Genomic DNA, 27,072 nt, shown 5'->3' with positions numbered 1-27,072 from the left:
TTGCAGAAGTGATCAATGTCTCATTAACTGTCACCATACATAGTTCCAATTTTTTTTCATATTACATCCCTATGACTTACTAATTTTATAACCTGAAACTTACTTTGTACCTTTTGACCCCCTTAACCCATTTCACCCACCTCTGCACACGGCCCTGCCTCTGGCAACAACCACATTGTTTTCTGTAGCTATAGCTTTTTTTTTTTTTTTTTAAGATTCCACATATAAGTGTGATCCTCAAGGTCCACCCATGTCCCAAATGGCAAGATTTCATTTTTTTAATGGTTGAATAATATTCCAGTGTGTGTTTATATCTCACATTTTCTTTACCCATTCATCCATCAATGGACTCTTACGTTGTTTCCAAACTTTGGCTATTGTAAATAATGTTGCAATGAACATGGGGATGCATATATCTTTCTGAGTTAGTGTTTTCATTTTCTTTGGATAAATACCCAGAAGTGGAACTGCTGGATCATAAGGTAGTTCTATTTTTAATTTTTTGAGGAAACTCCATATTGTTTTCCATAGGAAACTCACTTTTAATGGAGAGACTATGGTGGGAATAATGGTGTGGTACCTCTGAGACCTAGATCATACAAGACAGTGCTGCTTCTGCCTGACTCTAAGATTGCTCTGGGAATGCTAACTGCCACACTGTGAGGACTTTAAGCTGGTATGCTTTAGTCATCAGGAAATTATAATTATTTTATATATTTGTCAGAAAAAGGCAGCTGGATGAGGAGTTACTGTAATGGGAAGAAACTATCAAAGATGAAATCCCAAATCATGAAATTATGCCATAGAAAGCATATTGAGTAATTTGCTCTTCCAGCAAGCACTAGGTAAGCATCTACTCTGTGTCTGAGTATACCCAGAGAAGCCACAGAAATCAAGCGGAGGAAGGCCCTAAGACAGTTTTGTCATTTTAACCTGTTAAAATATGAACCTTGACTTCTTTGATACAGCTCTATTAAAATGTAGTTTTACTTTTTAAAATTGATAGACTTTTTTAGAGCAGCTTTAGGTTCACAGCAAAACTGGGTGGAAAGTATAGAGTTCCCATATTTCACACCTGCCCCAAAGCCTCCCCACTATCAACATCAGCATCGGAATGGCAGCTTTATTACAACTGATGAACCAATATTGACACATCATTATCAACCGAATTCCACAGTTTACATTAGGGTTCACTCTTGTCCATTCCATGGGTTTTGACAAATGTATAATGTCACATACCCACCATTATCATACAGAATAGTTTCACTGTTCTAAAAATACCCTGTCCTCTACCTGTTCATCTCTGCCCCCCACTCAAGTTCCTAGCAACCACTGATGTTTTTCACTCTCTCCATAGTTTGCCTTTTCCAGAATGGAATCATATAGTATGTAGCCTTTGCAGATTGGTTTCATTCACTTATGGTTTCTCCATGTCTTTTTCTAGCTTGATAGCTTCTTTCTTTTTAGTGCTAAATAATATTCCACTGTCTGGATGTCCAGAGTTTGCTTATGCACTTGCCAATCAAAGAATATCTTGGTTGTTTCCAAGTTTTGGCAACTTGAATATGAATAAAACTGCTACAAACATTTGTGTATAGGTTTTTGTGTGGACATCCATTTTCAGCTTCTTTGGGCAAATGCCAATGAGTACGATTACAGGATTGCATGGTAAGAGTATATTTAGTTTTTTAAGAAACCGTCAGTCAAATTGTCTTCCAAAGTTTGTGCATTCCCACCAGCAATGAATGAAAGTGCCTGTTGCTCTGTGTCAGCATTTCTTGCTGTCAGTGTTCCAGATTTTGGCCATTCTAATAGGTGTGTAGTGGTATCTCGTTTGTTAATTTGTATTTCCCTGATGACATATGATGTTGAACATCTTTTCATATGCTTATTTGCCCTCTGTAGGTCCTCTTTGGAGAAGTTATCTGTTCAGATCTTTTGCCCAGTTTGTAATCTGGTTGTTCATTTTGTTAGTGTTGAGTTTTAAGGGTTCTTTGTATATTTTGGATACCAGTCCTTCATCAGATACTATGTTTTGTAAATATTTTCTCTCAGTCTATGGCTTGTCTTCCCATTCTCTTGATATTTAACTTTGATACATTAAAAAAACCCCTTATTTTTAAAGAAAATTTTCTTAAATTTGATGTATAATTTTTTGATATAAAAAATTGAAGTAACTCACATCATAAAATTTACCCTTTGAAGTGTACAACTGTGACTGCACAAAGTTGTGCAACCGTCACCACTATGTAATTCTATAACATTTTCATCATACCAAAAGAAGCCCATTATCAGTTGTTCCCATTCCCCTCTTCCCTCAGCCCCTGACAACCACTAATCTACTTTCTGTCTCTATTGATTTGTCTATCTAGACATCTCCATATAAACGGAATCATAATATGTATTCTTTTGTAACTGGCTTCTTTCATTTAGCATGTTTTCAAGGTTCATCCATGTTGTAGCATGAGTCATTACTTCATTCTTTTTATGGATACATAATATTCTATTGTATGGATATACCACGTTTTATTCATTCATTAGTTTGATGGGCATTTGGGTTGTTTCTAATTTCTGAACATTTGTGCAACAAGTCTTTGTGTGGGTGTATGTTTTCATGTCTCTTAGGTATACTTAGAAATGGAATTGCTGGGACATGGAAATGCTATGTTTAATCTTTTAAGGGACTGCTAGACTCTTTTCCAAAGTGGTTGCATCATTTTACATTCCCAGTTTCTCAGCATCCTCACCAACACTTGCTATTGTCTATCTTTTTGATTATAGCCATTCTAGCGGGTGTGCAGTTTTGGTTTGCATTTCCCTGATGGCTAATGATGTCCTTATTGGCCATTTGTATATCTTCTTTGGAGATATGTTTACTCAGATGCTTTTCCTATTTAAATTGTCTTTTTATTGTTGAGTTGTAAAAGTTTTTTATTTACTCAGTATACTAGACTGGCCAGAGAAGGATGGGGGTTTTGGAGGAAGTACAGTTATTGTTGATAAAACTTAGATGTGACCATGATACAGGTGACTAAGGTGGGCAGGGGCATAAAAAGGTCACTAAATGTAAGCAAAGTAGGGTATTGGATAAGTCATTCATGGGAAGTTGAAGCCACCAAGAATGATGGCATGTGTTGAGAAAGGGAGAAAGTGATATGGGGCCTAAGATCTTCCTTGTGTGAGGGAAGTTGTTGAGAGATCAGTAGATAGGGCAATGACAGAGGGCTGGAATAGTCAAACTGCTGAATTTAAAAAAGCTAGGAGGAAAGATGAGCAATAATCACAGAGAAGCAGTGGGGGCTCACTTCCTGGGTCTGACAATAAAAGCAGCTGCCACCTAAGAGGACTACAGGGGAAGAAGCATCTTAAGGGACAGCCAGAGTAAACGATACCTTCAGGAGACAGTTAAGGTGAAAAATATTCTCTGAGATAAATCATAGCAATGTTTTCTTAGGTCAGTCTCCCAACACAATAGAAATAAAAGCAAAAATAAACAAATGGGACCTAATCAAACTTATAAGCTTTTGCACAGCAAAGGAAACCATAAACAAAACGAAAAGACAACCTATGGACTGGGAGAAAATATTTGCAAATCATGTGACCGACAAGGGCTTAACTTCCAAAATATACAAATGGCTCATATAATGCAATAACAAAAAAATAATCAAAAAATGGGCAGAAGACTGAAATAGATATTCCTCCAAAGAAAACATACAGATGGCCAACAAGCACATGAAAAGATGCTCAACATCACTAATTATTAGAGAAAAGCAAATCAAAACTACAATAAGGTATCACCTCACACCAGTCACAATGGCCAACATCAAAAAGTCTACAAATAACAAACGCTGGAGAGGGTGTGGAGAAAAGGGATCCCTCCTACACTACTGGGGGAAACGTAAATTGGTACAGCCACTATGGAGAACAGTATGGAGGTTCCTTAAAAAGCTAAAAATAGAACTACCATATGATCCATCAATCCCACTACTGGGCATATATCCAAAAAAGACGAAAGCTCTAATTCCAAGACACACACGCACCCCAATGTTCATAGCAGCATTATTTACAATAGCCAAGACATGGAAGAAACCTAAGGGTCCATGAACAGATGAATGGATAAAGAAGATGTGGTATATATACACAATGGAATATTACTCAGCCATAAAAAAGAATGAAGTAATGTCATTTGCAGCAACATGGATGGACCTAGAGATCATCATACTAAGTAAGAAAGAGAAAGACAAATATTATATCACTCATATGTGTAATCTAAAAAGCAGTACAAACGAATTTACAAAAAAACAGGCTCATGGGGCTTCCTTGGTGGTGCAGTGGTTGAGAGTCCGCCTGCTGATGCAGGGGACATGGGCTCGTGCCCCAGTCCGGGAAGATCCCACATGCCGTGGAGCGGCTGGGCCCGTGAGCCATGGCCGCTGAGCCTGTGCGTCCGGAGCCTGTGTTCCACAACGGGAGAGGCCACAACAGTGAGAGGCCCGTGTACCGCAAAACAACAACAACAAAACCCACAAATATGGCCATTTCATCCCCTCAGCATGGCATTCAAGGCACTATGAAGTCCGGAAACTCACCTCTCTAGCTTCATTTCCCACCACTTTCTCCTCTTCTTCACACTCACATACACTCTCTACACTCCAGTCACAGACACTAATTCTTCTCTTTCTATTCTCTCATAATTTTATTTAGGGTATACATTGATAGTAGCTACATTTACTTCTCTAGTTTGTGTGCTGTCAAGATGGAATTGTAGTAACTCATTATCTCCCTAACCCAGAAAACAGTAGCTCCATATGGTGAAGCCACTAGACACTTCAGTATAACATGATTTTAATTTTATTAAATTAAAGATGTTCGAGTCTAACTATGCTTACACTGAATTGTATATTAATTAAATAATTGACACTTTAATGATACTGTCACCCTTCCAAGAACCTGGTATGTCTTTTCATTTGTCAGATCTTGTTCTATGCCCTTCAATATGATTTTTTTCTTGTTTATTCTTAGTATTTTATAATTTTGAATAGGTATCACATTAATATGGTTCAAAATTTCAAATTATAAAAATGAGGGCTTCCCTGGTGGTGCAGTGGTTGAGAGTCCGTCTGCCGATGCAGGGGACACGGGTTCGTGCCCCTGTCCAGGAAGATCCCACGTGCCGTGGAGCGGCTGGGCCCGTGAGCCATGGCCGCTGAGCCTGTGCGTCCGGAGCCTGTGCTCCGCAACAGGAGAGGCCACAGCAGTGAGAGGCCCGCATACCGCAAAAAAAAAAAAATGAATACAGTGAATTTACCCTTCCATTGCAGTCTCCTCTCTGCTCAATTCTTCTCTCTTCCAGAGATATTTTATATGTATATGAGCAAACACCTACACCTATTTACTTCAATTGTGAATGGAATACTTCTGTTATTGTTTCTAGTTGATTATTGCTGGAATAGAAAAAAGCTATTGATTTTTGTACATTTATCTTTTATTCAGACACCTACCAAATTTCCTTATTAATGCTAATAGGTTTTACTTATAGCCTCTTAGATCTCCTAAAAACATAGTCACATATCAGCAAAACAAGATCATTTATTATTTTCCAATAGATACCAATTACTCACTTTTCTTGCCTAATTATTTTCACCTGAATTTTCAAAGCAATGTTGACTCTTGTCTTATTTCAGACTTTAACAGAAGTAGCTTTAGTATTTATAATTTAAAATGTTTGCTATTGGTTTTTGATGCATGGTTTCTTTTACTTGGAGTTTATCAAATCATACTTAAAGCTGTAATATTTTATCAAATGCTTTTTCAGCATATACTGATAAAATGTTCATCTCCTTTCCTTAAAAAAACTTTATTCTGAAATAATTTTAGACTTACAGAAAAGTTGCAAAAACAATACAAAGAGTTCCTGTATACCCTTCACTCAGATTTCCTCCATGTGAATACTTTACTTTTATCATTCGGTATGTATACTTTTGTATGTGTGTATGTATAATTTAGCTTCCTGAAACATTTGCCAACTGTCTTTATCTTTAAATATTTCAATGTATATTTTCTAAAAACAAGGATATTCTCTTAAATAATCATAAGAACTATTACCAAAATAAGAAAATTAATATTAATCTACAGACATTTAAATAATCTTCAAGTTCTCGATGTAATGGATTATATTACTAAATTTCCTGATACTGAGGCTTGTATTGCTGAAATAGAACTTATGTAATTATGTTGCATTATTCAACTTAGTTTTATTTGGAAGTTTTGCCTGTATAGTCGTAGATGAGATTAAGCTATGGCATTCTTTTTGGCAGTTTAGCGGGTTTGGGTATTAATCTTACGCTGGCCTTTAAAAATCAACTGAGCATCTTTCCATCTTTTCCCATGATCTGAAGCAGTTTATATAGTAATTAAAAATTACTCTCATCTATTTTTTGGGCTGGATGATGGCTACAGTGGTATTCACTTTGTGGATAACTCATTGAATTGTATACTTGTGATTTGTGTACTTTTCCATGTATATGTCAATTTAAAAAGTTTAAAGAAAACAATCTTTTAAAAAGATAAAATTTTAATCACCTTTCCAATCTCTTCTTTTGGTAACTAATTGGCATAATCAAACCACTGACTTGGGTCAGTGTTTGCTAAGAAATGATCTATCTGCTCTGTTTTCAAAATTGTGGCCACAGACTTCTCCTAAAATTATTTAAAATACTTTCATATATGTGGTTATGTCTGATTTCTCATTCCTAATCTTGGTCTTTTTGTGTGTGTGTGTGTTTTTCCCTATATCAGGCTGAGGAGATTTTTTCTATTTTATTGGTGTTTTCAAAAAGAATAGTTTTCTTCTTATCCTTTCTGCTTTTTTTTTTGCATTCCTACTTAACTTCAGGTTTTATCTTTAATTGATCCATTTTCTATTTTCCTATGCTTTAAATGTGTTTTTTTCTAAATTCCTAAAACCATCACTACACATCTTTGAATTTTTCCTTTTGAACAATAAAGATACTACATTTTCATTAGCAAGTCCAGCCTCATGTATTTCTGGATACTCAGTAAGTATCTGGGGTCTTACTTTGCCCCATTCACTGAGGGTCTAGCAGGTTCTACTGCCTGGCCACAAACACATGACAAATGTGTGCTCCATGAACATATGATACTGTTCTGTCCTGGGACTCACTATGAAGGTCTATGCTTGCTGCAGGGCCCACCCATCCATCCAAATACCTGGAGCAGCCATCACGTGATGGCTCTGTGCCAGCTTCTATGAATAGGATAGTGAGTGGAATAACTCGGTATCTGCCCTCTTGGATCTTACGCTCTATTTGTTCTTACATAGAACAAATAATGCAAGTGAGCTGAGTACTGCCTAGGATGCTATGGTCCAACATCACCTAGGAGGTCTAGCTAAGAATCCCTACAGGTGATACTTAAGTTCCTCAGAATCTGAGGGTCTACCCTGTCCCCTACCCTCTTCTCAGAAAGGTGGCCATTGGGTTTTCTTGTACAAAAATTATCTGGTTTTGAGTTATATGTCTGCTGCTCCTGGCCACAGCTGACTGAAAGCCAAGCATAAGAACTTTATCCAATAGGAATGTTCCATATAGGATGGTCACCGACTGACTTAATTAGAGCCTCTAAGGGAAGTCTGAACAAAAAACAGAGTGAGAGGAGAAGAAACAGAGATAGCAGGAGAGGAAGAAGCAGAAAAAGAATAGTAAAGTCATAATAATAAGGGCAAATCGCAAACCCTGTGGTGTTGGATTAGAACTGTAGGCATCAATATGGACTCATGTTTTTTTTTTTTTTTCCTGTGGTACGCGGGCCTCTCACTGTTGTGGCCTCTCCCGTTGCGGAGCACAGGCTCCGGATGCGCAGGCTCAGCGGCCATGGCTCACAGGCGTAGCCGCTCCGCGGCATGTGGGATCTTCCCGGACTGGGGCACGAACCCGTGTCCCCTGCATTGGCAGGCGGACTCTCAACCACTGAGCCACCAGGGAAGCCCACTCATGGTTTTTAATAATATACAGATGGACAGATATAGTAATAAATTCAGTTGTGTGTGATACATGTATTAACATACACACATATATTTCCTAGCTTTGTGTGCTGAAAAGGCCTAGAAGCAACGACACTCCAGTAGCAATGAATATACCACCTTGGTTTCTAAGTACCATTCTCAAATAAAAGGAACCAAGAGCTGCTTAGAGAAATGGCTGATGCCAGGGCTGGGACAAGAAAAGTATGAGTGAGCCTGGAACATCCTATGGTACCAGAAAGTAAGGCAATACTAAAAAAAATGATGGGGCAATGTTGAAACAACACGGGAGCCAATTTAAGAGCTCTCAATGGCCAAATCTAGGCCAAATGAGCAAAAAAAATAAACTATGTTAGTATTAGGTTATAACCCATAGACTAAAACAAATATCCATTAGTTTATACTGATATAAATAAATTACTGAATAAATGGGGGAAAAGAGACAGCTGTTCCTTACAGTAGAATACCAATTAATAAACATAGATGGAATAAGAAAAGAGAAAGTCATCATTAGGCAAATACAATATTAATGCTTGTTATAAGAACCATTGATGGATGCTAAAAATCAGTGGGCAAAATTCTAAGGATAAATAAGACATCTATACAGCTCCTATCTTTCTATGAGATTCTTATTAATTTCAAAAGGGAAATTAGTAAACTTACAGTGGAGAAACTGGCACACACAACCTCAGCCATGTGCCGCCACTATGAGGCACTAAGAAGGGCACAGCATCACTTGTGGGCTAGTCTTGCCCAAAATGCAGACTCTCAATCTAATCATGTGAAAACAGCAGACAAACCCAAATTAAGGGACATTCTACAAATTAACTGATCTGGACATTTCAAAAGTGTCAAGGTCATAAAAGGCAAAGAAAGCCAGAGGAACTGTCACAGGCTGAAGGAGATGAAGAAAACATAACAAAATGCAATGTGGGCTCCTCGATTGGATTCTGGACCAGAAAAAGGACATCAGTGGGGAACATGGCAAAATTTGAATGTCTACAGATTAGTTAGTAGTACTGTATCATGTTAATTTCCTGGTTTTACTAATTATAATTTACTAATTATACTGTAATTTAATCATTTTTAAAGATGTTAATATCAGGAGAAGCTGGTGAAGGGTGCATGAGAACTCTATTATTGTGGCAACTACCTGTAAGTCTAAAATTATTTCAGAACAAGTAAAAAAAAAATAATAATAACACACAAAAAAGAATGGCATGTGAGCTACAACTACTGAGCCCACGTGCCACAACTACTGAAGCCTGTGCACCTAGAGTCCGTGCTCTGCAACGAGAAGCCACTGCAATGAAAAGCCCGCACACCACAATAAAGAGTAGCCTGTGCACCTCAATGAAGAGTAGCCCCCACTCGCCGCAACTACAGAAAGCCCGCGTGCAGCAACAGAGACCCAACGCAGCCAAAAATAAATAAATTAAATAAATAATAAAAAAAAAGAATGGCAGTCACTAAGGTTAAGCAGCAGCAGACAGCTCCTTGAGGGGCTGGACAGTGATTGCTGGAGCATCTGCTGGAGCCCACGTTCTGGCTTCTGACTGCCTCACACCGGCCATGTTGTCATCACCCAAGGGACTTTGATTCCTGCCCCCATTTTCTGCTTCCTGAAAGAGACTTTGTACCACCAAAGGAAAGTTCCAAAATGGCCCTGCAGGGGGAGGGTGATGACATGGTCATTGATGGTGGCTATTGCAGATGGTTCCCAAGGATGTACCAAGCCTTGCTGTGCCCTGCTGAGGCTGGAACATGTCTGGTCTGTGGAATGCCTTGGGGGATGGTGTGCAGTCCCTCTGCTTAGTGACTAACATGCAGACTGCACAGGGGAGCTGTTTATTCCAGGTTCACTTAGCTGGGACCATAGTATAGATGGGGCTGAGGCAGGCTCCATGGCCATCTGGGCAGAGCCCAACCCCATGATTCCTCCTCCTGCAGTTCCCCAATGTTTATGTAGTTGGTCTCCTGAAGGAGGCCCTGTAGAGCTGACCTTGCTTGGTCATTTGGTAACTTCTGTCCAGTCTCCGTGTAGGGCAGGGTAGTACCCAGTCAGCCTTCCTCCTAAAGATGCCCTATGCTGGCTTAGTTCCAAGGCTGGAAAGACATGGTCTGGTCTGACCTCTGAACATGGGGTGGGGAGGAACAGTAGCTATGACACGGTAATGTCCCCGAGAGTCCCTTTCCCTTGGAATTTTAGAGCTTGGGAAAGAGGAAGCTACGGCCTAAATGCAGAACCTCTGTGCCTGGGCCTCTGCATTCTTCTCCATTCCCAGTGGAGACATTCTGGGGACTCAGTTGCATGAGAGCCAGCAGAGGGTGGCAGGTCACAGCCTGGTCCCTGTCTTCTTCCAGCCAGATCTGTTCTCAGCTGCCGTACTTCTGAGCTTCCAGGAAACATGATAAAAGTTCCAGAGACTCTGGGACATGGGGATCACGCTGAAGGACAGAGATAAGGGACTTCCCTCTTCCCCCTGCCTTGAAGGGGATGGAGGAACAGCTCCTCTCCCAGAGACCTGTTAGCACACGTGGGGCCCACAAGGAAGGGATCAGGGTAGGGCAGAATTCCTGCTTTTGACTTTGGAGAGGAGTGAGAGGCAGGAGGAGAAGGTAGGTCGGTTACCATGCCACAGCCAAGGGGGCTTTATTAGGTGTTCAGGGCACGTATAGGCAGGTAGGTAGACGCTAGAGGGTGTGGCACACCTTCTCAGGGTTTAGTGGTGCCTGGATGTCCAATCTGTGGGTCTTGCTGTCCTTATCGATGATCTCCAGCCGCAGCTTGGGTGGACGCTTCTCAGCCTGGGGTGAGGGCAGTTCAGGACTCTTGAGTAGCTGCTTGTCTGAGTCCTCCACAGTGATGCGCAGAGTGCAGCCCCCTGGCAGCAGGTCCTGCTCGTAGGCGGCCGCCAGCTGGTTTACCACACGGCGCTCCACCTGCAGGTGGTAGGTGAAGTGGTCTTCACTGCCAAAGCCTGGAGGCCCGGCTCTATCACTTACTGCTCAGGCAAGTACTTACTCAAAGCTTCAGCTTTTTCATCTGCAAAAGGCTAACAACGCAAGCTTGCAGGACAGTGTTAATGACAAAGTAATGTCAGTTTCTGAGGTTCTCAGCCCAGTTTCTCACACTGGTAGGGGTTCAAACTCAGTTACCCTCTAAGATAGGGGTTTTACTTGATTATATTGTTTTTGGTTCTGAAGGGGCATCTGCTCTGGCTAAGAACAATTCCAGCCTGTCTGGACAGACTGGGAGCCCAGGGAATGGGCCTGGGGGCACCAGGGAGGGAGGTGTGGAGGTGCCTCACTTCTCTCAGGCTCCTGTGCTCACCTCATGCTTAATGGAGCGGGCGCCATAGTGCACGTTGTAGCCGTCAACCAACACGTCTGCCACCTCACGGTCCCAGAGCAGTGTGATGTTGTGCCTTTGCTTGGCCTGGGACAGGTCAGATAGGAGCATGCCTGAATGTGGGCCAGGGCTTTCTATCTCTCAGCGCTCTGGCCTGAGGCCTGGGCCTGTGAGAGACTGTGTGCCCTATAGCCACTGGCCCCCTGTGTGCTCCTTCTTCTGGGGGTGGAGCTCCCAGCCCAGTGTTCCCTGACTTCCAGTGGGCATATATCCCACCCCCACCCACAGGCAGTCCCCGCTCTTACTCTCTTGGCCCAGAAATTCAGCTCCTTGTTGACGAGTTGGATGAGCTCCGAGTGGCAGAAGGGGAGGAAGTAGACGATCTCATTGATTCGTCCCAGAAACTCATCTCTCCTGAAGTGAGCCTATAAGGCCAGGTTAGGGATGGGGTGAACTTAGTGACTATCAAGGAATTACTGGACCCTACTGGGGAAGATGGGTGTGGGAGGGTTTCCGTATCTTCACGATGGCTAAGGGGATCCCCCCCAACCCGAGGCTCCAGCAGGAATGACAAAGAACTCTTACTTTTAGGATGGGGCGAATCACATTTTCCTTGAAGTTCTTAGAGATGGTGATCTTGTCACTAGTCTGGACATCCCCTGTAGAGACAGAATCATAAACCCAGGACCTCTGGGAGCTGTGCCTGCTCCTTTGGTCTATCCACGAAAAGAGCCCTGGTCCTGACCCTGATGGTCTGTGTGTTCCTGGTCAAGGTCTCAGGTTGTCTGGGCCTCAGCCTTCTCCTCACCTGCACAGTGAGAGGACTGGACTGGGTACCTTCTAGGCCCTTCCACTGCTCATGTACTGGTAGGAACTGTATGAAGGAGGGGAGGGGAGAGGAGAAGAGTCAGGACCAAGACTTGAGTCCTGACTTGTAAGAAGTGGGCTGGAGAGTTCAATCCTAAATGGAAAGGTGACAGATGCGGCCTCCTGCCTGACATGCTCTTTTCCACCTATGCAGGAAGGCTCCCTGGCTGAAAAAGGCTGTGTCACCTCCATACGGTTTCTGATCTGCTATCCCCTCATTGCACTGAAGTGTCTCCATCTGTTGAGTGTGCATCCCTTCAGTCCCCTTAGGCCCTGGCCTCTTCCTGGCCCCATGCCCTGGTGTGGCTCTGTCCATTACTCTGTCTGGAGCCCTCCTGTCACCCAAGAGACTTGGAGCTTTCTTGAGGAAGTAGGGGCACCGTCTGTCTGCCTCCCTCCACTACCTAGTAGGGTGCTTGGTGTCTGGTCAGGGCCAGCTAGGGACAAAGATGCTACCAGGGCCCTCATCTGGCCCCAGGACCAAGAGATGCGCTGGCGGCCTGGTCACCTGACCAGTTGCTCAGAGAGCTCGGGCCACGTGCTGTACCAAGGTTCTCGGCGATCCGGTTACGGCTCATCTCCAAAGCTTCCTGCCTCAGCTGCAGCGCGTGCTGTGCTATCTCGTCACTGCCCACATTGGAGGTCATGATGAAGATGGCGTCCTTGCAGTCGATGGTCTTCCCTTTTCCATCAGTCAGCCGGCCCTGGGAAGGAAGCGTGACTGCATGGTCAGGGAGTGGTAAGGCTGGGCACCTCTCCCAGGAGCTCTCTCCAGAACCCCTGTGCTTCCCCCTCCTCCAGCAGAGTCAGCACTCCCTCCTCTGGGGTCTCTGAGCACTGTTCTCACACCTCGGCTACAGTGCTCACCTGCTGGGAGTGCCCCAGGTGAGACTGCACCTGCTGTATGGCATCTCTGAGGGCACCCAGAAGCCAGCCTGACTGTACATGCATCCATCCAACATACTCTCCTGGAGGCCCAGTCTGGGCCAGGCTCTGTGTCGGGGCACTGGGGACTCACTGAGCCTCTGACATGCTCCCAGTCTAGAGAAGGAGTGAGGTCAGGAAACAAGCAGTCACAATTCAGTGGTTAAGTGTTATGATAAAGGGAAGGCCAGGCTGCTGTAGGAGGTCCGAGGAGGGTATTCTACAGGGTCATTGTGAGGACCAGATAAATGAACTGAAACAGGTATAATCTCTGCATCTTTAGAGCCATCCTCTGGCCTGGTTAATGTTCCTCCTTTAACCAACTTGGGAAGTTGCCTTGGAATCTTCAGCTTTTTCTAGAGGTGACACAGAAGAAAGCATCTTTACTAGAAACAGATGCACCAAGGAAAGAGAAAAGGGGCAACAGTAGAGGGAGGAGACAGAAGAATGAGAAAAGTGTAGCTGTCCAGGGCCATTCAGCTCAAGGGCAAGGAACTCTGCCCACTCAGCAAACCTCAAGGCTAGCATGGTACAACAGCACTTTGCAGTCATTTATAAAAAAGCAATAATCAGGGCCCCACTGAGAGGAATTGATGGAGTCTGAATTTGATGGGCACATCTACTTCCACTGCCGGCGCCCTGCTTAGTGCTTTCCGTGCACTGTTGCACTCTGCCCACTAGAAGGTCGCTTTATGAGGGCAGAGGCTGGGTCTTGCTCTCACTGGGTCCTAGAACAGTGTCTGGCATATAGCAGGTGCTCAACACTTGTTTGCTGAATGCTTGAATCCTCACCACCCCTACAAAGAAGCTGAGGCTCAGAGAGGTTAAGTAATTTGTACAAGGTCTCACAGCTAGAATACAGTAGAGCTGAGGCTCTATTGAACTGTCTGACCCCAGAACCCATATCCTTCACTGTACACACCAGGCTACTGGGGTCATACCAACAGTGTGGGATAAAATGAGGCCTCATGCAATTTTCTTTCCCTAAATAAAAATTTCTCAGAATCCTGCCAAGTTCAGTTTGCATCCTTTGATCCTGACTGGAAACAAGCTACCGGGACAGGTGTGGGGAGAGGCACACATTCCTGGGAACTCATCTGGGTTTCAGGCAAAAGCATAACTCCTGCCAAGTTTGAGAACATGGCTTTGGGGAAAGGTCACTGACCTCAGCCTGTTGGCACCTGCCCCAGCCAGTGATGCTGGGCCCTGCCCCAGCCTCAGGTAACCAATCCTCCTCAAGTGTTCCCCTTTCCCTGGTGGCGAGGGCCTCACTCAAGGTCAGCCCTTGGTTCTAAAGCCAGTGCAAAGGCAGACCAGCCCTGGCCCTCAGAGGTAAAAAAGAAAGGAATGTGCATTAACTGAGCACCTACTGTGTACTGGGCACGGTACCAAGTGCTTTTCTGCCTCACTTTACACGGGACCTTGGCACAGGCCTCAGAAAGTGTTAGCTCCAAGGGGGTCTATTCAAAGGGGGCCTCGAGATCCAAGTCCTGGTCACGCTCCTGTCCCAGCCTTGGGAGGGACGAGAAGGCAAGGGTGCAAGCAGATGTTCCTGAGCTTGGCCATTAGCTTCCTACTTCACCCCCTGCTTATTGGTTACAACAGGACAGAATCCACTAAGGGCAACTCTAGTTTTGGGGACCAGGTCTGCGTGCATGTGTGATGTGCCCAAGTGCGTGCAAATGACCCTGTGTGTGTTCACAGAGCTCATCCCCGAGGACTGAGCACACACACTGCTGTGCTGGCCAGAGCAATAACCAGTGGCCTTTTCTTTCTGAGATCAAAGCTCTGCTCATAACTGGGCCTGCGGATGGGTCCCAGGTGGGTGAGGGGAGCAGGTGCGGTGTATTACTGACCCAAAGGGTGACCTTCACACTGTTCACGTCTCCTTCTCCTCAGAGTCCCTGGCAAGAAAATGTGTCCCAAAGAGGGAGCTGTTGCTGTCCTGCCTCTCAGCAATGACTGGAGTGCACGCATCCTGGGTGGGGCGTGAATGCTCACCTCAGGGTTACAGGGGCTGCTTTCCCCCCGTTTCTGTCCTTGAAGGGAGGAGCAGTGGGTGGGCTTCCTGGGACTTCTGCCCTGTGCTACAGACTCTGGGGTCAACAGAGAAGTGACCTGCATTAGCTCTGCTTGGTGTTTTGGTGAGAGCATTAGGGCTTCTGCTTTTCTGGGTTCAAGCTTGGGAGGTCTGGGCTGGGTGGATATGGGGGGGCTTCCCTATTCCCCCAGACTGGATCAGGTGCCCTTGTAACTCCTACTTATCCTAGCGCACCACTCACCACAGTGGCTGGACTGCTTTGTGCTGCCTGTCTCCCCCTTGCTCAGAAACACTGAGGCAGGGACTGTCTGTTCTCCCTGTGTCCTCTCTGCCCTGCACTGAACCACTTCCTCCTGGTTTGCCTCTTACTCTCTGGCAATTCTGTCTTTGACTCTTTTTGGAGAGGCTGCAAGGCTGTTCTTACCTCTCTTCTCTGCACCCCATACTCTCACTAGGTCAGAGATCTCATCCCTTCCTGTGGCTTCCGGTACTCTCTCTGTGCTGAAGCATTCCTGAGTCTCTACTTCCGGTGCAGGCCTCTCTTACACTCCAGACCGCTCAAACTGATGAGCGACTTCTTGGACATATCCATCTGGCTGTGGCATTTCATTTTCAACAATTCCAAACCTTAGCTCCTCACCTTCCTCATCAATCTGTTGCTTATCCCCCTGTGTTCCCTGCCGCAGGCTGATGGCAGCAGCACCCATGGGTCACCCAGGCCAGAAATCCTGCCACTGGTCATCCTTGGTCCCTCCCTCTCTCCTCACATCCAATCACCGAGCCCTGCACAGTTGACTTCCTGGGAGCTCTCCCCATCCCACAGCCCTGCTTGAGAGCAGGCCTCTCAAGCTCTCGCCTGGACTCTTCAACAGTCTCCTTGCTGGTCTCTCTTCTTCCTTCTAGTTCATTTGCTCACTGCTGCCTACAGGATCTTTATAAAGTGAAAACCTGATCATATTTCTCTCTTGCCTAAAGTCTTTAAAGGCTTCTTACTATTCACCAAAAAAATCCACTCTCCTCTGCCTGGCATTCTAACCTGCCCCTGTCTACCTTATCCACCTATCTCCACTATTCTATTCTCACTTTCCCTCTGCAGTCGATCAATACTGAACAGCTGTAGTTCTCTGCATATACCAGGCTGCCTCATGCCCCTGTGCTTCTGCACACTGGGTGTCTACTGCCGGCCCTTCTCCACTCTGTTCACCTGGCAAATACTTATTCATCCTTGGAAGGTTTGCTGAATTACTACTGAATTAAGTTAGTCAACAGGGCATTTCTCCTGGCGCTGTGGATTCTGGGAATGGTTGGAGTGAGACAAGGTCTCTGTCCTCAAGAAGCAAACATGCATAAATCTGGCTAAGTAAACTTAGATGGCAGCTTTGGTCAATGGAACCAAGGGCACAAACATCAGAAACTGTAGCAGGTTTTTGGGAGCTGTAGGAAGGAGTTATTATCTACTCTCCAAGGTAGTCAGTGGAGTGACAGCAGCAGGGGAGGGGTGGACAGGGCTTACACACAGGGGTGGTAAGCATTTTCCAGGTGGGGTTGGTTGTATTTCAGTCAGCAGTTGCCTTCCCTCTTTCTGGACCAGGAACCTCTCCAGGGAAGTGAGAGGCCAAACAGGCTGCTGTGCTCACCTTCCCTAAGCTGGGCTCTCCCTTCCTGTGAATGCTTCACTCCAGATCTACTGTTCTCTTTTGGCCTTGGCTGCATGGTAGTTACTATTTAAGCTGCAGGCTCTGGAACTGGACTGCCTGGGTTCAAATCCTGGATTTCCTCTTCCCAACTGTGTGACCATGCGTGAATCAGTTGTCTCACTTTACTTCAGTTTCTACATTTGTTACATGGAGTCAGTAATAATAACCATCTTCTGGGAACCAATCCTCCTTCTGGGAGGATTAAAGGAGTTCACACATGCTATAACAATGCCTTGCACACAAAGTACAAAAATGTCAATTTTATCACATCTCCTTTCTGCTGTCTACTAGGCAGGGAGTTCCCAGAGGTTAGGTTTGGGTCTGGTCCACAGCTGTGTACCTGAATCCCATCAAGAGGCTAGAAGGTGGCAGCGGGGGTGGGGGTGGGTCTCAGAGCACAGGTGCGGGAAACAGAATATGTGACCTTTGAAGGCTTGGCCTTCATTCCTCAGTGGGGGTGGGGGGTGGGTCTCGAGACAGGGAGCAGATGAGAGCCTAGGAAGAGAGCAATAAACTGGGGCAGGGGCAAGGATGCTGGGCCAGGTGGGACAGGCAGTGGGCAGCTGTGGGGACATTTGGATCTGGTTCTTCCTGGCTTCGTACCTGACGTGCTATTTGGCCCAGGGGTATCCATTCCTGCACTTCGTTAGTGCACTTTGACATGGGAAGCAAACCTCCTTCCATTTTCCCAGGGCTGGAGGGGACTAAGTGGAAAGGTGAGCTGGACTCCATCCGGCCATGTGCTGGCTAATACAGTCCCTGCATGGGAGCAGATGGGAGGCCTCATCCCCAGTTCTGCAGGACCCCTGGAAAAGGTGGATGGCAGCCCCTCCCACGATCATAAGCTCTCCCTCACCTGCTCAAGATAAGGACTGGTACAGATGGGGAGAACTGGGGCTCTTGGACCAGATGTATCTGCAGCCCATTTCTGGCTCTTCCACACAGTAGCTCTGTGGCCTTGGGCAAGTCATTTATAACCTTGCTGAACCTCAGTTTCTTCATCTGTAACAAATGATTTGTACCTTGCCTGGCTATTGTGATGATTAGCAAGAACGCCTGTAAAGTCTTTAGCACAGGCCTATTACATAGACTGTGCTGAAAAAGAGGAAGTTGTTCTCATTTAGAGCTCACTTCACCAGTTAAGAGGGAGACTGTCCTTGCTTGTGACCAGCCTGGAGCTCCTCAGGAGAAGACGGTTCCATGAACCAGGGCACCACCATTCCATCATCATGGTCATCATCACAGACAGCAGCAGTGTCACTGGCGTTTTAAAGACCTGGTGAGAATGATGGTTGACGCAGGGAGGAGCGGAGCTGTCTGAGCAGAAAGGTTCCTGGAGCTGATTGCATCCAGCCTCCTGGTGTGTCACACGAGGTCCCTGATGCCTAGACATGGAGCAGAGCTAGAACTAAAAATTCAGCTCTCTCTCTCTCCCCTGGCACCCCTGTCCCATTCTGTCTCTTTTGAAGGTAGTCTGGGCAGCCACAACATTTCACCTCTTGGGCAGTGCTGGTCTTCCTTGGGTGCCCAGTCTGGGCCCTGGTCCAGAGAGGGGGTGAAGCCACACCTGCTAAGTGACTGAACGTACACACGAAGAAGCAGCAACTTGAAGAATGATCAATTCTGGGCCCCTGGGTCCTGCTGTTCACAGCCCCCCATACCTACAGGTGTCCCCAACTCCATCCCGGCCCAAGCTGACTTGCACCTCATCAAACAGCTGCAGCATGATGGTGAGCACATCTGGATGGGCTTTGTCCACCTCATCGAAGAGCACCACAGCGTTGGGGCACTGCTTCAGCTTCTTGGTCAGCTGGCCACCCTCCTCATGGCCAATATAGCCAGGTGGGGACCCAATAAACTTGGCCACCTGATGGAAGGAAGGAAATAAGTTAGGAAGGCCTTTCTATGCTTTTAGTTTCCAATATGGGACATGCAAGGGTAAGATGGCTTTATATACTGTTAAGATTGCCTGTCTCAACAAGGACAATCAGGTTGTCTCTTTGGGTGGAAGGAATCCTGCCGTGATGGGACAGCAGATGATCTTTTCTGTGTTTAATCTTCAGAGCAAATCGTATGCAAAACAGATCACTGACCCTGCTGTGTACATATGCTCCCCGCAAAAGACAAATCCCAAGGCTGCTGGAATTATCTCAGGCCTAATCGACAAGTCACATCAAAATAGCCAGGCAGAGCCCTGTTGACAGGCTCTCCAAACCACACTTCATCAAGGACTCTCACTCACCTCATGCCGCTCCTGGAACTCAGACATGTCTAGCCTGATGAAACCCTGTGTGGAAACAAGCAGGAGTCCATTTGAAGAAGGCAGGGGGAAGGGCCCAGGAGGAGAGATCTCAAATATATTCCAGCTTTTAAGCCACACCAAGCCAAGATTTTCTATCCCATTTTCATGATATAGTTTTTTCTGGTTCCTTGCCTCCTTTTCCTGTCTACTCATCCCCCACGATTCCCTCATGCCCTACCTTAATAAACCCAAGCCGCGTTCCTGCCTTAAATCTGGCTTGGAATGTCTTTTTCAGGCTTCTACTGGGTCTGATCACCACATCATCCACTCATCCCACATTTCCTGAGGGCACACTGTGTGTGCCAAGCACTGGAGATATGTCTCTGTTCTCTACAAGCACCCAAATGGGGCAGGCTGACATGGACAAAGTCAGTCACCATCAGCGTGGGATCATGATGAGATGGAGGGGAGCAACAAGCACCCAGACAGCTCCATGGTGCCCTCAACTTTGCAAGTCTATGTGGGCACATGCCCCTTTTTCTTTTTTTTTAAGTATAGTTGATTTACAAAGTTGTGTTAGTTTTAGGTGTACAGCAAAGTGATTCAGTTATACATACATACACCCACATATATATATATATATATATATATATATATATATATATATATATACTTTTTCAGATTCTTTTCCATTACAGATTATTACAAGATATTGAATATAGTTCCCCGTGCTATACAGTAGGTCCTTGTTACTTACCTTTTTTATACATAGTAGTGTGTATATGTTAATCCCAAACTACTAACTTATCCTCTCCCCCTTCCCCCTTTGGTAACCATGAGTTTGTTTTCTACATCTGAGAGTCTATTTCTGTTTCATAAATAAGTTCATTTGTATAATTTTTTTAGTGTCCACATATAAGGGTATCATACAATATTTGTCTCTGTCTGACTTACTTCACTTAGTATGATAATCTCTAGGTCCATCCATGTTGCTGCAAATGGCATTATTTCATTCTTTTTTATGGCTGAGTAGTATTCCATTGTATATATGTACCACATCTTCTTTATTCATTCGTCTGTCGATGGACATTTAGGTTGCTTCCATGTCTTGGCTATTGTAAGTAGTGCTGCAATGATCACTGGGTTGCATCTATCTTTTCAAATTGGAGTTTTTGTCTTTTCTGGATATATGCCCAGGAGTGGGATTGCTGCGACATACAGTAACTCTATTTTTAGTTTTTTAAGGAACCTCCATGCTGTTCTTCACAGTGGTTGCACCAATTTATTTTTATATTATTTATTAAAATTTTTTTTTAAAATCACAGTTTAAAAAAATAAATTTATTTTATTTATTTCTTGGCTGCATTGGGCCTTCGCTGCTGTGTGCAGGCTTTCTCTAATTGTGGCGAGCAGGGGCTACTCTGTTGCGGTGCGCAGGTTTCTTATTGTGGTGGCTTCTCTTGTTGTGGAGCATGGGCTCTAGGCACGTGGGCTTCAGTAGTTGTGGCTCGTGGGCTCTAGAGTGCAGGCTAATTGTGGCACATGGGCCCAGGTGCTCCACAGCATGTGGGATCTTCCTAGGCCAGGGATCAAACCCATGTCCCCTGCATTGGCAGGCGGATTCTTAACCACTGCGCCACCAGGGAAGTCCCTACTTTTCTTTTTTCTTTTCTTTTTTTTTTTTTTTTTTGCGGTACGCGGGCCTCTCTCACTGTTGGGGCCTCTCCCACTGTTGTGGCCTCTCCCGTTGCGGAGCACAGGCTCCGGACGTGCAGGCTCAGAGGCCATGGCTCACGGGCCTAGCCACTCCGTGGCACGTGGGATCTTCCTGGACCGGGGCACGAACCCATGTCCCCTGCATCGGCAGGCAGACTCTCAACCACTGCGCCACCAGGGAAGCCCCCTACTTTTCTTTTAAACTAATAAATCTTTCTCATTTATTTATATGTTTTCACTTCATTTAAGAGCTATCCAGAATGTAGCTTGCAGCCCTTCTCTCTCCATGGTTGGGCCTAGGGCTGATTTCCAGGGAACTGGCCCCCTGGGGTGAGGCCCGACCATAATTAGCCCCAGGGGAAGAGCACACCCTCTGGAGTGGGATTTGAGAGTTAAAACAAGTAGAATGCCCATGCCTTTTCATGAAGAATTTAGGGATTTAGGGCATTATAAGGGCATTCAGAGGCCCTGTCTCTCCACCCAGATCAGGGTTCCCCAGAGACTCCTCAGGATCCTCTCCTACTGGCACATGCTTCCATCTAAGAGAATGCACCCACTGCCTATGCTTCTCCTGAGAGCTGGGGATGAGGGAGGGCGTGCCAAGACCTTGAGAGGGAGGTAGCTATGTCTGAAATCCAGGCTATACTCTAGTTCGGTTGCTGGCCAGAAATTCAGTCTGTGATGTATTCTATTTTTTTCTCTGTCCTGTCACTCTGTACGTGAGGTACAGGGTGGCAGAAAGAGCCCCAGGCTTGGCTTCCAGCCCCAGTTCTCCACTATCTGTGTGGCCTTGGCTGCCTTCCCTTTTGGAGCTGCAGTTTCTTCCTATATACTCAGGCCCTTATGCCCTCTTGCTGTTTCTCCTTTATGTTATGGCCTGAGGAGAGGACCTAATCCAAGAGGTGGGAAAGGCCTTGAAGAAGTTCTTAAGGTCATGAGGGGGTGATCACTGTTATCAGAGGACATGCAGCATTAGCCAGCAAGCATCTTCAGAGGGACCCAGGCAGCTCAGCCAAGAGAAACACTGGCTTCAGGAAGCGTGGGAAGATAGACATGGGGAGTGCTGCCCAGAGGGAGCAATGAGCTGGAAGCCATGAGATGGGTATCTGGATAATAGGTGACACTCACTGGGCGCTTACTATGTGTCTGACGATGTTCTAAATAAGCAAGCTATAAAGGGCTTAGAATGTGTGTAAGTCTATGAGGTAAAAGTACTATTATCATTCCCACCTTACAGATGAGAAAACCGAGCCACAGATTAACTTGCCCAAGGTCACTCAAGCTTGACAATCTGGCTCCAAGCCTGTGCTCTTAGCCACTATACTCTCCTGCCTCATATTTCCCACTCCATCAATCAGCTGGGCTCTTGGCATCTTCATCTGAAGGGTTCTGAGCTTTGTGTCCAGAACCAGTGTCAATCAATGCTCCAAGGTAACAGGGAGTACAGACTTCAGTGCTCACTTACGCTTATGTCAAATTACCTGGGTTCTTATCCTAGTCCTTCTACTGATTTGCTGAGTAACTCTCAACAAAGATCTAAGGGCTTGATTTTCTTGGCTGGAATAATTTTGGTTTCAAATGATCTTACCTTAGGGTTATCTAGAAGTGAGGCAACAATAATAACAATTATATCTAACATGTACTGATTGCTTACTATGTGCCAAGAATGGTGTTTAGCATTTTACATCATTATCTCACTTAACCTTCATAATAATCCAATGAGACAGGCACCATTATTGAATCCATTTTACAGATGAGAAAACTGATATAAACAGAGATCTCAGCCAATTCCACAGAGTAGTTTAGCATTGGACTCAGAGCCCTGCTCTTGATCCCTTCATCATACTGCCACTATAACTGCAGTCTTTAGGGCTTCACCACCCTACTTCAGGATGAAATCACAGAATGCCATTAAGGTTTTTTCTCAAGGATTATTAACCCTAATAATGAGAGTTAACAAAGCTGCTCAATTTGGGGGAAATAGTAGAGGTTAATGAGAGAAAAATAATAAGCTCACAAGTCTGGTAAAGAAATTATAGGACTTCCCTGGTGGTGCAGTGGTTAAGAATCCACCTGCCAAGGCAGGGGACACAGGTTTGAGCCCTGGTCTGGGAAGATCTCACATGCCATGGAGCAACTGAGCCCATGTGCCACAATTATTGAGCCTGCAAGCCACAACTACTGAGCCCACATGCCACAACTACTGAAGCCCACGTGCCTAGAGCCTGTGCTCCGCAACAAGAGAAGCCACCACAATGAGAAGCCCGCACACTGCAACGAAGAGTAGCCCCCGCGCGCAGCAATGAAGACCCAACACAGCCAAAAATAAATAAATAAATAATAACAATAAAAAAGAAATTATAAAAACGTGCAAACAAGTCCTTGTGAGGCAGCCAGGTCTGGAGGTATTGTGACTCTTTACAAATGAGGAAACTAAGGATCAGAGAGCCAGAACTCGAATTCAAGTCACTGACTCCCAGGTCAGTGCTCAGTCCTCCTTTACACTGGACCCCGTATATGACACTTCCCACACATCACTCCGTGGGTCCTGGTGACGTCAGGTACCCTGGTTAGACAGGTTACAGTCCAGAACCCTCAGATTTTGTTTTGTTTTGTTTTTGTTTTTAAATTTTATTTATTTATTTATTTATTTTTGGCTGCGTTGGGCCTTCCCTGCTGCATGCATGCTTTCTCTAGTTGCCGCGAGCAGGGGCTACTCTCGGTTGTGGTGCGTAGGCTTCTCATTGCGGTGGCTTCTCTTGTTGCGGAGCACGGGCTCCAGGCACGTGGGCTTCTGTAGTTGTGGCTCGTGGGCTCCAGAGTGCAGGACCAGTAGTTGTGGTGCACGGGTTTCACTGCTCCGCGGCGTATGGGAACCTCCCAGACCAGGGCTTGAACCCTTGTCCCCTGCATTGGCAGGCGGATCCCCAATCACTGTGCCACCAGGGAAGCCCAGAACCCTCAGATTTTGAAGGCAGGTTTCAAACATGCCTGTTGCATGTCCAGAGAATGTCTATGCTAGACATAGATGCTGTAATGAGTTGGTCCTCAGGGCTGGTAAAGGTAGAAGTTTTATAGAAGCAACAACTATGATTTAAAAATAAAATACATGGTTATATTGGGCTTCTCATGCCTCTCATCTCCCTATGTGACATGGGGACAAATGGACAAGTTTATAATCTAGCCTCCTCTTGTGGCTGAGAACAACAGTTCTGAGAGAAGAGTTGAGAGACTGGATTCTGATTTTACTTCTTCCCCTAACAGGTGACTTTGGATGCTTAACGCTGTAGGCTCTTAGTTCTCTCATCTAAAAAGTGGGTCTAATTTAGCATTTATGCTATCTTCCTTATAGGATAAAATAAGACAATGGATGGGAGTACTGCCGTGGAAAGTACAGAGTGATGAATAAATATAAGACAAGGGATCAGGCACTTACTGGGTGCTAGAACCTGTGTTCTCTGTGATTCATAGTATCTCACTTGATGCTCATGACAACCTTAGACACAGGACTGATTAGCTTCACTTTGAGGCAAGAGCTGAAACTTAGAGGGGTAAAGCAACCCGTCTAGGACCAGTAGAACCTGCGCCAAGGAATGGCTGACTCCAGAGCCTGGATCACCCAGGCCACTGCCTCCAAGTGGTGATGGTGTTAACTCCGTCTCCTAGGTGAGGCATGTAGTGAAGGATGCCATCATCAGCTTTCAGGACACCCTGCACTGGTGGAAATCTGCCTCTTGTTTAGATGCTCCAACTGAAAAATGACTTGCATCATCAGTCTTTCATCAAGCCCCTTCTCCTTTCTACACCAGCAAGTCAGCAGATACCTTCCTTCTACTTCCACTGTGTATGAAGACATATTAAGACAGCTTGGATAAGGAGATTATGATTTGTAATTAAATATTAACCTTTCTGACAGTATTAAAATTAAACCACTCGGAATTCTTCATCCCTAATCAGGTGGTTCCTGCCCGTAACTGCATCTTCCCTAATAGTCTTGCTAGTTTATGGCCCTTTCCAGAGTGCTAATTGTTTCAATCGCTGCCAACCTGATGAATTGTCTTAAAAATGCTATTTCGGTTGGAGCATATTAGCATGCCATGCGCTGCTTCTTGCCTGCCTGCCTGTTGAGTGGGTCTGCTCTAGCTTTGGTTGAGGCAGCTCACAGACAGCTACTGGCAGAGTCAGTAGAAGGGGGCTATGAATGCGGCTCAGAAGGACACAGCCTGAGCTACCTTGTTTCTGTGGCTGCCAGGCCCTCAGGGAGGTGGGGAAGGGGGAGCTAGGCAGAAGCAGGATAGGAGGTGGCCAGGACTCTGTTGTTGGCAGTTTGGCTGGCGGAGGCCTGGGCAATTCCTCATCACCTCAGCTGGGGAGGCTTTCCACAGAAAGTAGGCAAGGACATCCAGGGTCGTGGGCAACCTGCGATGCCTCCACACTGGGAAGGCCAGTAGGAAGAAGAATGCGTGGCTTTAAGTTGAAATGTTTCTGCAATCTCCAAGGACTGCTCTGACATTTCTCTCTGTGTGAAAGTATTTCCTGTCAGTCTAGAAAGTCAAACTGAGCAGGCCTTGGAAAGCCAGAGTCTGAACAAGGGGATGGGCACAGCCCTGTCCTATGGAGAACCCAGGCCTCTGGGTCATGGGAAAAAGGGGACTGTGACTACCTCATAGCTTAGGGCATTAAGAAATCATGTTTAAAAGCTCATGTAGAATGGAGAAAAGCAAATCCTCTTATTTCTACTTTTCTCCTACAGGTCTGAGACTCCCTCTAGCATGCCCTTGATGGCACTGGACAGTAGTGATATGTTTCTAAAGCTGTCTCCCCCTCAAGACTGAGCTCCTCAGGGCAGGGGAGTGTCTTAATGAATGCTGTATTATCAGGATCTAGTACAATACCTGGCACAGAGTAGACGCTTAGAAATGTTGTATAAATGAATCTCACTGGGTTCTCCCAAGTGCCTCAAGAGTCAGGCAGGGCAAGGATTATTCATCCTATTTCACAGATGAAGAAATTGAGGCACAAAGAGGTTGAATAACTTGCCCAAATCCCTGGAGCAATTGGTGGCCAAGTTGGGGCCATAGCTGAGGCCTGCTTCCTGGGCCAGGGCCCATCTTTTTGATTGGCTATTGCCAGATTCAGGGAGCCTAGGATTTTTTGGGTTAGCAGGAGTGGTAAGCTCTCCATGGCCTGCCAATCGGGCGTAGATCCCAGCCCTTACCTTTTTGGCATCTTTGTGCATATATTTGGCTGTCTGCTTGGCCAGTTCTGTTTTTCCTAGTAAGAAGGAAAAGAGAAGTGTTGGGTTAGGACCAGATGACTATCTCCTGTGATGAAAGCATATTAGAAATGCATGGATGCTGGAAATAATGTATGTTATGGATGGGAATGTTGAGGCTCAGAGAGGGTCAGTGACTGTCTCAAAGTCACCAAGGGAATTAATGGTAAAGCTGGGACCAGAATCAAAGTCTGCATTGCATCTTGATTTTTTTGTGGATGGGGACTGAAACCTTTTCTCTACAGCAGCATCCTAAGAGTGAGAGGTTGACTCTTACAATCCAGAGCCATCCTGTCCCTTGAAGCCCAGCATAAACCTTGCCTGTCCTAGGAGCACCCTGACTTCCTGGCTCACTGCACTGTATCTCTCTGGACACCCACGGTCTTGCCATCGAGCCAGGCCCTGGAGCCACAGGCCAAATAGAGGCTGGGAGAGGATAAAAAGCACCTCTCCTTGGCTTCACAGTCTTGCTTTGTAACATAAAGTAGGAATGATAATACTGAAGGGGTGGCTCTGAAGGGCCATTTGGCATGACCGTCAAGCCTTTGGAAGTCACTATCTGGCATGGGTCAAGTTCTATAGTATCATGTGAGGTAATGGTAACCCTTTGGGACCCTACACCTGAGGGAGCACCCATGAAGATGCTGAGAGGGGAAGAGGAGGCAACAGATGCATGAAATTCCCTATCAAGACAATGGGAGAGGAAAAAAAAAAAAAGACAACGGGAGGTGGTGGCGGTGTGGTGGTGGCAGTGGGAAGTATCTGTGAGGGCAGAGAGTGAGGGGGTGAGAATGCCTCAGATAATCCAGCCCAAATGGCTATAAAAATCCCCAACCCATTTCACTGCAACCAATTTTGCTATGCACTTAGCACTGTGCTGGCCATCAGGGGCTTTCTTTAGCTTCCTAGAGGGTTAT

At 45.5% G+C, this 27,072-nt stretch overlaps 1 protein-coding gene across 4 annotated transcripts in view; it reads right to left on the bottom strand.

Annotated features, from left to right (window-relative positions):
- Positions 1–27,072, bottom strand: part of CLPB (ClpB family mitochondrial disaggregase) — a gene marked incomplete at both ends in the record, with an annotated part of 164,371 nt that overhangs the window by 5,262 nt on the left and 132,037 nt on the right. For 3 of the 4 annotated variants that reach the window (XM_079708849.1, XM_079708851.1, XM_079708850.1), the window contains 8 exons: positions 10,668–10,984; positions 11,376–11,480; positions 11,699–11,818; positions 11,979–12,052; positions 12,808–12,964; positions 18,628–18,789; positions 19,165–19,209; positions 26,099–26,154. In XM_079708849.1, coding sequence (XP_079564975.1) covers positions 10,736–10,984; positions 11,376–11,480; positions 11,699–11,818; positions 11,979–12,052; positions 12,808–12,964; positions 18,628–18,789; positions 19,165–19,209; positions 26,099–26,154 — 968 coding nt within the window. Of the gene's footprint in view, positions 1–10,667; positions 10,985–11,375; positions 11,481–11,698; positions 11,819–11,978; positions 12,053–12,807; positions 12,965–18,627; positions 18,790–19,164; positions 19,210–26,098; positions 26,155–27,072 lie in introns of those variants that run through there. The other variant, XM_079708848.1, reaches the window with a different exon arrangement.

This window comes from Hyperoodon ampullatus (genome assembly GCF_949752795.1).
Source record: "Hyperoodon ampullatus genome assembly, chromosome: 7".
Taxonomy (NCBI): domain Eukaryota; kingdom Metazoa; phylum Chordata; class Mammalia; order Artiodactyla; family Ziphiidae; genus Hyperoodon; species Hyperoodon ampullatus.
The sequence above is the reverse complement of the archived record's forward strand: the minus strand, read 5'-3'. Positions and strand labels throughout refer to the sequence as shown.